The 10,709-nt window shown below is 48.3% G+C and overlaps 1 protein-coding gene across 1 annotated transcript; it reads right to left on the bottom strand.

Moving 5' to 3' along the window:
* Positions 1 to 454: 454 nt before the first annotated feature.
* Positions 455 to 10,457, bottom strand: TrAFT101_001205 (uncharacterized protein). The gene is made up of 2 exons (XM_024901719.2): positions 10,234 to 10,457; positions 455 to 10,177 (listed from the first exon to the last, which is right to left on the bottom strand). Exons 1-2 carry the CDS (start codon positions 10,296 to 10,298, stop codon positions 637 to 639), a joined length of 9,606 nt encoding a protein of 3,201 aa, XP_024765448.1. The 5' UTR covers positions 10,299 to 10,457; the 3' UTR covers positions 455 to 636.
* Between the last annotated feature and the right edge of the window lie 252 nt (positions 10,458 to 10,709).

Below are 10,709 nucleotides of genomic sequence, written 5' to 3' on the forward strand. Positions count from 1 at the left end.
AGCAGCTACCTTTTGAAGCTTCTCGCTGCCATCAGACAGAACAGCGCAAGACAACTTGAACTCCTCACCGTACCGCCAGCAGCAGCATTTGCAACCAGCGCCACCCGCAATCTTCAGCTTTGTCATCGCATATTTCGTCAAGTTGCTCAATACGGCCAGAAGAAGAAAAACTTGCTGCGATTGATCCGCAGCAAAAATGGAGCTCTGAAGGAGGGGCAAAGTGGGCTTCTGCATCTTCACGCTCATGCTGTCAGCCGTGCCTCGCTGATTGGCCGCTTGCTCACGCCGCCTAAACTGCCTTGCAGTCCATGTCGCGGTACGTACCGCAAGTACTTTAACCACAGGCGATTTTGGGCAATGCCAAGTCCCTGTAGCTTGAGCTCTCTAGAGCTTCTTCATAGGTCAACTGTCTCAGCCACATGTTGGCCACATGTTGGCCATTGACTCACTTCAATCATGGTTCGGTATTGTTATATATAGAGTCTCCTCATTCTATCATATCAACTAGTCACTCGCCGGCCAAATTTTGAATCGGAAAAAACAAGAACGGAAAGAAGAAAAGAAACAGGATTGTTACGCCATACTCCTTTGCTTATATTAAGCTCCTCAGCCCTCGGGTGACTCACGCCGGCGCCTCTAGGACGATCCCAAAATCCGCGAATATGCATCTTCCACCTCTCCTGCCAATTCTAATAGCGACACAATAACAATCTGATGAGTCAAGTTCGGCAGTCTTTCTCTGTGCAGGCCAATCCATTCCAACGGCGGCGTGGCCTCGCCCATGTCTCGCAGCTGTGGCGTCTCAATGATGGGAGGCTCCAGAGCGAGATACTCATACTTGGACTGTGGCACATTGACCTCGGCCGTAATCTTCTGCTGCTCGCCACCTTCTCGCTGTTCTTCTTCAGCTTCCGGTACTCCGGTAATCTTGACTGCTGTAAGGGGCAGCTGTCGGCCCCATGTCTCTTCTAGCGACTTGTTGTGCTTCGCCCACATGCCGCGTATGTAGCTGATGCGAGAATAGTTCCATCCGACCTCGACCTTGCCTTCAAAGGCGCTCTTGAACAGGTAATCAATATGATTGCTATTTGGCGTCTGCCACGTCTGCATTGCCGCTTCAACCCTCGGTACTTTGAGAATTGTACCACCTCGGGACCCCGTTGACCGCTGGACCACATCTTCCACTGACATCTCACCAAGTGCCTTGGGCGCTTCAATGTTCCTGACACCTGCCAATCCAATTCGAAGCTGTCCCAGGGTCATCCTCAGCATGCTATGGATTCGTCGTTGCTCGATGCTCGCGGCAAATCGCGCGTATGCATTCAGGGCCTCCATCTTGAATACCTGATGATCGGAAAATGTGTTTGGGAACACTCCGAGATTGAGTGCACGTAGCGTTACAACCACATCTGTGTCCAGAGAAATTGGAGATTTGGACATGGTGTCATCCGTCGGTAGCTTGGGAGTTCTCGTCGCGGCTGAAATCGATTGGCGCGCCGCTGAAGACTTCCGCCTCATAAACTTCTCAATCTCCTTGAGCGATGACTCAAAATTCTCTCGCCTCTCTTGCATTAGCTTCGTAAAAGCCTGGTAAAGAGAGACAGCCTGAGCGGCTGATGTCGCAGTGCCAAATACTTGCACGGCATCACCATCGAATATTGCTACAAGACGGTCTCCGCTGCTATCTTTACCCTCTCTCACATTGTACATCAAGAATTCCAACGAGGTGATGTCTGCAATTAAGAAGGCTTGATAATCAAATGCCGCCTTGATACGTAGCTCGTTAAAGGCAATAGACGCTTGGATCAGAGGAGTCTCATTCAGTGCTTTTTCTCGCTTCGGCCAATGGATTGAGGTCCGTAATCTGAAATGCCGTAGAGCAATGAATCCACTCAAGCGGCCGGTACAGTCGATGCCAATCTTATCAAAGCCGAGACATAGATTCTGCTCCCAATCAGATGTCTTCTTAGACGATACCCAAAATTTGCTAATCTGAAAGACGGATTTGCCTATCGCTTGCCCCATATCAACACTGACATCCAGGGCGGCGATGGATATCGTCGCCGTCCACGGAAAAGCTGCTGTGGCCGCCACTTGCTGATACCTTTGAACCAAATGGCCTTGTGATGTTTCTGTAGCTAGCTTTGGCACTGGCGTTGTGCTTGCATTTCTCAAATCTTTAGGATACCAGATTTCTTCGAACAGTAAAAAGTCTTGTACCTGCTTGGCGTTGACAGAAATTTTCATGGGGCTTACACTTAGGATAGCGGAAACGCCGCTTGTGCCGCTGACGTGCTTGCTATTCATAAATGAAAGTGTTACAGTCTCAACCTCGAAGCTTGCAGTTGACTCTCTTGAGTACACATGCTGTACCGAAGCTTGTGGTTTGTTAAGAACGCCAGATATGGCAAAAAAGTTTCCGTACTCTTGTGAAGAGACTGTGTTGAGCGTAAAGTAAACACTTTCGAAGCTCGTCGTAGCGGCAACGCGGGCTATAGGCTGGCAACTCAATGAGAATTCTTGTCTGCAGATACGTAGGCCCAAGTTTAACTTGACACGACCCAATACCGCGCTGGGGTCTGCAGTAAGGATATTATCCTCATCTCCAGACTTCTCTGGTTTCAGCTTTGGCGGTTCGGGCTTTGAGGCTGATTCACTATCGGTATCGTCACTCACTACCTCCTTCACACTAGTCACAATATCCATAATGAGCGGAACGACTGATGGGTATAGAATATTGCTCGAAGCATCAATCTTGACTTCACCCGATAGTGCAGGATCATCTCGGCCATTGTCCCGGTATTCAGCTTTCCAGGCAAGCCCAGGGCTTCGCAAAACTGCGCCGCTTCCTGAGTCATCTGTTGTGAACTGGCCATATTTGCCTGCCAGGGACGGTCGGCGGCCGTTTCGTGAAAGCCGTGCAGCGTCACGAGCAGACTTCGCGCTTGACACGTAAACAACCGCGCCTGCAAAATCGGCATCCATGAGTAAGCTCTCAAGCCGTTTGTTACCAAAGGCGCTTCGTGAAGGCTTGGGTTTGGATGCGCTTTCAAGCTTCTTATTGCTCTGTGCTGCCTCGTTATTCCATTGTACGGATGCCTTTTGCACATTCTTTGCTGACAACGATATTGATTCCACCAAGTTGGCTGCGGGGACAATGAAAGCTGATGTCAATCTGAGATCCAAGGATTCACCCGCAGCCTGGAATGCCAACCGGCGAGCGTCTACCGTAGAGAAGTAGGCAATGTTGAAAATGACCTGAGGAAGAAGCGCCGAGTGTACAGATCTCAAATTCCTGTCATGACCGGGTGGCACCGTTTGAAGTTGAAAGTCTTCTATGGCCAATCGTGCAGATCTCTTGGTCCTCGTGCCGAACTCAATTAGTCTGATAGATAGCACTAGATCCTCCTCGTCGCTCGCTTGATGTCCACTATCATCCGCAACGTTCCAGGAAGCACGAATGCTTCGCAGTTCGAACCGATACACGACTGATCCCAAAATAGATTCGAGAATGTCCGTATACTCGGGTAAGACCTCGTCATCGTTGATAGAAATTCGTGGCTTGGATTGTCTGAGCCTTCTTAGGTATTCTAATTCTCGCGATGTGTCCAAATCCTTTATCTTGGTCCCTAGATAACCCAGCACATCAACAGCTGTGGATGTCGACCTTGGCGATAAATTTACGTCAAACTCATCACTCCTGAAGTTGAATGACCACTCGTCTTTTCCATCATCTCCAGGACTTGAGTTGGCAGATATTGTAAAGCTTGCGCCGAAATTACCACATGACCTCATATTATCTTCCGTTCCTCTTTGGATATCAAACCCAACATGTCTGAGATTCAAATGCATCTCAGGATATTTGAGAATAGGGCCGTGTATTTCATGGCGGTTAGACGCTCGCAAATAAGCTTTATCCATAAAAAAGAGTACGTGCGCCATTGATCCAGCTTCGGACTTCAACGCCGTCTTCGATGCAATTTGTAGTCCTTCCAAAGTAAGATGAACGGCGTATACCATATTCGAGCTGGGATTTTGACTTTCTTTCGTCTCGCTAGTCCCAAAGATATCTTCAATATGTTCTTGGATGGCTTTGGATTGTAGTTGTATCTCTTCGATGGCAGTAGAGATCTGTGGTCGATTGAGTGCCGTGAGGAGATTATATATAGCCGATGCATCCAAACGCATGACTTCAACTGAGCAGAGCACGTTCAGTATACTCTCTGCCTTCTGTCCTTGGCTCATTGTGATGCGTCCATTTGTAGGTGGTATTTGTAAAAGAGAGATGGTACGAGATTCATTTTTGACGTTTATTTGCATCTCATGGGAGTTTTCTTTAATGTCAAAGTCAAAAATGATTTCTTTGGAAGAGTCTGCCGCACATGCCGCCCGCGCGACAACACCAGAGATTTGATATGTGAGAGCTGGTATCAAGGGAAGCCTAATTTCGTAAGCATCTATGAAAGTGGCAATATTAATCCTGAAGTTTGACGGGCGATTAGCCGTTTCAGTCTGAGATTCAGCCTTTGACAAATCAGGAAGCTGTGTTTTCAAACGATAGAGCTGAGCAATCTCGTCTCTAAAGAGTAGATCAAGAACTTCCATGAGACCAATAGGGTCTTGCTTCACGGTAAATGTTAGGCCTTGGCTGCTGGCCGTCGCTTTGACTTTGTGCGCCGGCACCTCATCGACTGTCTTTAGTTCATGAGAAACGCATAAACTTGGTCTTCGAAACTGGGAAACGCCGAGGGGATGTGAATGGCTATGTAACATGGAAGTGACAGCTTCACCATTTATCATCAAGCTCGTAAGGGTTGCGCCATCACTCGTATTAAAAGTGAGCAAGGAAGCTTTAAGCCCGTCACCCAGAGTCTTCGCGCTTAAGTTGACCGTTTCGAGTTCAATAGAACCCTTGATGAGCTCAAGAGCAAGATGATAAGCTGCTAATGGCTTCTTTTGCGGCCTCATGGCCTCCAGAACTGGTTTCTGAAAGGGTGGGGGGGCCCGACTCTGGCTTCTGTTGTATAACCGCAAAACATCATCGGCAAGAACACAAAGTTCCCAGTTCAAATTGATTAGAGCATCGCCACAGCATATATTCAAAACAACCACAGGTATTGTCCCCAAGACAGCGGTAGTAGGATCCCCCAGTTTTCTTTCGACCCTTGCACTGAGTTCGACAAGACCAATTCTGTTTTGCTTTGGGCCCGGATCGAGTATGAGGCAAATGCTGCCAAGCTTACAAGCACCTAAGAGAGGGTATACTTCTTCGTCCTCTTGGTCATCAGCTCCTATATCACCAAATATTTTCTTCAGGAGGAGAGCGTGTGAAACGTTTTCCAAATCCCAGTTTCTCCACTTCTCAAAGGAATTCACCACGCGTTGAACTGCATCAGGTGGAAGAGTGGGCGATTCACCCCAACATTCTTGGATTAAACGAGATTTCTCTAACTCATTTTTCGTATCCCAGATTTGACGAAGTCGTATGATCATTTTCCAAGAATCTACTGTTCTCAAATGTTGATTTGCAGATCTAAGAACAGCCGAAGGTCGTATAAGGAATGGAGGATCATTGGTTGCCTCTCCTAGCTGCAACAGGCGTAGTACAAAGTATCTAACGCGCGTAGAATGGCGCTGATTGACCTCTGTCAAGAGCCGCTCCAGCTCAGTAGCAACATTGCCTGTACGATGAATCAAAGAGGCCAAATACTCGATCTTGCCTGACGCAGTTCTTCCCTCGACTGAGCCAATGTCGGCATCGAAGTATGTGATTTCTTTAGCTCCTAGGGAGACCCTCACCCCATCGATGTGGACTACTACAGCTGCTTGTGGCTTCTGCACAGACGAAAGGCGCTCCGAGGCTGATACCTCAATAGAGCCTAGACGTAAGTCTAGAGAAGTTCTAGAGTTAGTAACGCCTTGTTCTTTTGTAGTTCGCGTCACAACGGAGACCTTGGATATTGTTAGGTCATATTGATCCAGCTCTTCTTCAGATGGATCTGGCGAATCTAGTGTCGACGAATTGAGAAACCGGAGGTTGATTCTAGGTAATTTGACCATAAAGTCAAGCATTTCTCCTTCAATCCGTGCTTCTTTTCGAGATTTGAAGATGTCCGTAATAGTACTAGACTGGAGAGAGTCTAGCACATCTTCAGGTTCAGTCGGTTGTAACGCCGCCACTAAGATAGTTACATGGCGGATAGCTTCAGGAGTGACAAATGCGCTTATTCCAGACGGGAACTCAATAATCGTACTTGACTGGGCGTGGTCTTGACTGAGATCAATGGGGTCGATATCGGTCAAATCCAGCTTCAGTCGGTTAAAAAACTCGAAATCTTCTTCGTCGATAGGCGGAAAGGTTGCATCTCTGGTATCGGGCCTGACTCCTTCCAAAGGAAAATTTGGGTTGAAATATTGGCTCGAGAAGGCAATTTGAGATTGTTCGGCGTTCTCTTTTGTTGAAAAGTCGCCAACAGTGCTGTAGAAAGAAGGCCGTCTACCAGGGGAAGCAGCCTCCAACCTGTCCATGTCAGAGCGAGAGCCCATCATGGCAGCAGACCTTATTGACAAGCTGCCTCCAAAGTGTGATGTCCTTTGTATGTCGCGGCGACCGTTACGGAAACCGATACTGCTATCGCTCGAAGAGCTAACGAAGGAAAGAAACGACCTTTGGCGGGTCACTCTCCGAGAGCGGGTGCTCACTGAGGCCTTATCGTACTCAATATCGGCAAGAGGAGGGGGAGGAGGGGGCATGCACTGCGCGGGAGGGTCAACTTGTTCGGGAACTAAATCGCCGCCTGTACCAGGGAGGAGAAGGAACGGCGTCCTGTCTGTTCGTTGATCCTCGCGATAGATTAGGTCTTGCTGAATTTTGCGTTCTTCGGAGAAATGAAATTTCCTTCCAATGGATGCAAGTCGAATATCTGTTTTTAGATATGCCTGAGTTTCAACCGGATGCTGTGGGCGTGACTTGTGTCTCGCGGCTGAGTCTGCATTTATGCATGATAGCTGGAGGTTTGGTATCAGTATGTTGGCTCGCTTTGAATAGTGCGAGCGAGCCCAGTCATTGCTGTTGATGTCGATGGCGTCGGTAGAAAAGCAGAAAACGCTTTCTTCCACATGTATCCAAAGACGAACTGACTGAACAGCAACCCGAACGAACGTCACGTCGTAAAAAATTAACGAAGAATATGGCACCACGGCGTTTTCCACATCATCAAATGTAAACCCAAATGCCGGTCCTGCTTTGGTCAAAGCGGCTACGAAATCAGTTGTGCACTCTCCAGCGACTGCACCAACTGAAACATCCCAGTTACAAAGGTATGTTGGCTCTGAGGGAGGTAAGCCAAATGTGCGGTGGCCAAATACTCGGACGCCATCGACAAATAGTTGAGTATCAGCAGTTGACACACTGGGAGAATCCAAATTGCTCTCTGAGCTGCCCAAAGACAGTGATAATGGACTTAAATCAAGTTCCATATCCATATAGTAATTTGTAAAACGCAAGTCCAGTGATAAAGAGGCCAATTCACCCTGGATATAGCACTTCGAGGAGTAAATATTTGTAGGAATCAAGAGGCGAGGGTCGTCCAATTTGATGGCCAATATCACGTCAAGATCATTGGATTTCTTGTTTGGGGGGCGAATAGCCGGCTCAGCATCTGGATTTTGCGCCTTCGCTTGTAATTGCTCCTGATATTCCTCCTGGGTTCTGAAATGTACATACTCGCCAAAATAGTTGTCTTTAAGTAGCATAAAGTATCGAACCACGAAGCCGTAGAGGTAAACGGAGGGTGACTGAGCATGGATATTCAACTCGAGAGTATCTGTATTAGCGGGGGAGGTTGTTGCATTATACTGATAACTTCCAACGACTGCTAGGCCTTCAATGTGTCCTAATTCTTTGGATTTCAGGAACGTCGCCTGCGTATTTGACTCAGAAGCGTGCAGTGCCAAGTCAAGGGTTTCAGTCCGTATGTCGAAAGGAATACTGTTCCTGCTTGGTCGGAAATTATCAAGAGGTATACAGGTTTCGGCTTTCAATTCGGGACTAGAGAGAATAAGAAACGTGTTTTCGTCCATGTCAGTTGGCTTATCGATAATGTTCTCATCGTTAACGTTGAGATAGATTTTCACATTTCGCAAACTGAGATGAAGATGGTATAAAAAGGGCGTGAACACAAGATACTCGGCAGGGGGGCCTGCTGACCAGTCGTCAACCAAGTCAACGATCAAAAAGATATGATCCCTCAGGAGATACATATCCATTCCATCACATGCTATGTTAAAATTCCAGTTGCGCAGCGTATTCCATGAGAGGGGGTTTGAAAGATCGCAGGAAATCTGCTGGGGACCAGACCGCCAGAGTACATCATGATTGATGCTGCTCCGCAGCTCAGTGCTGGGCAAGTGAACCGCTAGCTTGTTTTTATAGCCAGATGAACTGGCCACCATGTCCATGAAATATCTTATAGTCGAGTTTTGAGGAAGCTTGAATTCAAGCCAACCGGAAGGGCGAAGCTGGACCGCTTCGCTTTTTGAATTTTTCTTGCCCCTATTCCAATGCTTGCGTGCGTTGCGAGTCGTTTCTTGCTTGACTAGTGGCGGCTCTTTACCACGCCAACGCCAGTTTTTAGACTCTTCCCTTATGGGAATGCGAAGCGTAACTGTATCGTCCAGTTCTACCAGCAAGTCAAACTGTGTAGCCACTCTCCATGCTCCAGCTGGAAGCGGTCCGGTGGCGGTGCCATCCTTGGAGAGCGAAGGCACAAAAACACGTTGCAAATCAGCCCTTTGCCGATCGGCCCATGGCCCGTAGTTCATGGTCCCTCCTTTCACCGATAAATGTACTCCCCAGGCCGGTGGCTCTGCCCCATTGATATTTAAAGATGGGTTCATTTGTCTCTGGCGATGAGCATCATTGGTTACCTTGCTGACAGCATCCCAGTATACAGTCAGTTGACAGGCTGGGCTATCGAGGACGGTTGATACTGCGGCATACTCAACAGAGGACCAGCGAGTTTTATCATCTATGTCCTGATCATCGAGATACCGTGACAAGCCTTGCCATTGGACGGCCCCAGGAACTTGGGCTGGCACAGCACCCCCTCCAGCCCGAGCGTCACTTGAAAACGACTCGACAGATCTTCGCCAATAGGGCACCAAGTTTCGCAAGGAGCTCAGCGCTTTGCGTCTATGTTGGCGGAAATATGACTTCCTTGGAACTTGCTGTGGTTCTTGGGGAACGTTCTCTCGCTCCCGTTTAGCTCGTGCGGCCTGGTCTTCTTTATAGTCCGGGTTATCCAGCATTTCCACCACGGGATGCTCCAGTTCAACCTTGATTACCTGCCTGTATTGATCCACAGTTTTTGTCTCTAAAGCATCAACATCTCCGAAAAGAGAGTCGGCTTTCACGATTAGGACTGCTTTGGTGTTTTCATTTCCAAACACTGCCGCAGCTTTCTGGCATTCGATCTGGATGGGAAATAGTTTGAGAATAAAAGGTAGCTCTGAACTTTCGTGGTCTGGGCCCTCATCGCTACTCTTGCTTTTATATCCAGTGCTGGGCCGACTTCCTATTTCAGGGTTCCCGTTTCCATTCAATGCCCTATTGCTCTTTTCGGGGGGTGTATAATCTCGGTCTCGTTCGGATAAACCTTCTTGATTCGTCTTCCGCGGTCGTAATCCTGTATCTCCTTTCTCATCCGTCCCCCCAACGCTCGAGCTTGAGCTAGAGGAAGTTGGATCGATGATACCGGCAAGGACCGAATCATATGCTGGACTGCGGTTATAGACAAACCACTCCACACCAACAAGGTTTACGTTTATCCGACATGGCAACGCTGCATTCTTCTGTCTTTCTGATTCCCGTATCTCCCCTTCTCCATCCGACGCGAAAATGTCAGCCTCTCTAACACGACGCAGCCAATATCTCCAGGTAATATCTCCATGTTGAATACAAAACGTTTCGTTCGCGCCGTGGTATCGCAAACCCATAAAGAATATTCGACCAGCCAAAAGAGATACTTGAAGCGCCTTTATGTCGAGATATATGTGGTATCGATGCCATGTCCAAGTCCGAATCACATAAGACACGACAGAGCCGAACAGTCGGTTAAAGTACAGCAAGAAGAATATGGCGAGGATTGCGGAAACGATCAGAAAGATTAGAAATTCGCTAGACAAAGGATTTTAGTAGCTGCACAGCTGTCTTTAAACCCCATCATCACGTACTAGTTGAAGCCCGGCTTCACTTGAGTGAGTGTATCTGCGCCATCTGCGTTCAGGAGCCGATCCATGTCGACGAGAGCTTCGCGATCGAGCTTCCCCACGCCCACCAGAGACCCAATATCATTGTCCGTAGCCGCGGCTCTCCGATTGTCGGGGATTATTGTGGAAGGGATCGGTCGATCCTCCTCTGCATGTCTTATGTCTTTGAAGCTGCAGCGTCTAGGTGTGCGAGCAGATGCCGATGTTGAATGAAAGAGACGAATAGAATCAATTCCGCGGCTGGGGTTTGGGGATTGACGTCCACCCCCTACGAGCGCTAGAGCTACCCGCTAAATTGCCATTTTCAGAAGCCTCCATTCGCCACGATCCACTAGCATCAGTGGAGCTTTATGCAGCAGCAAGGCATGCTTTGTACATCATCGAAAGTATTTCCGCGCCGAGCGCGGGTCAGCGGGTACCTCCCCCGGGGTCCAAGCTCC

This window comes from Trichoderma asperellum, chromosome 1 (assembly GCF_020647865.1).
Source record: "Trichoderma asperellum chromosome 1, complete sequence".
In the NCBI taxonomy this organism is placed as follows: Eukaryota; Fungi; Ascomycota; class Sordariomycetes; order Hypocreales; family Hypocreaceae; genus Trichoderma; species Trichoderma asperellum.

Excerpts from the sequence above, each read along its gene's own strand:
- TrAFT101_001205 (XM_024901719.2), bottom strand. The coding sequence starts at position 10,298 with ATGGATCGGCTCCTGAACGCAGATGGCGCAGATACACTCACTCAAGTG. Across the intron at positions 10,178-10,233 it reads GTGAAGCCGGGCTTCAACTA|CGAATTTCTAATCTTTCTGA; the intron begins GTACGTGATGAT and ends TCCTTTGTCTAG.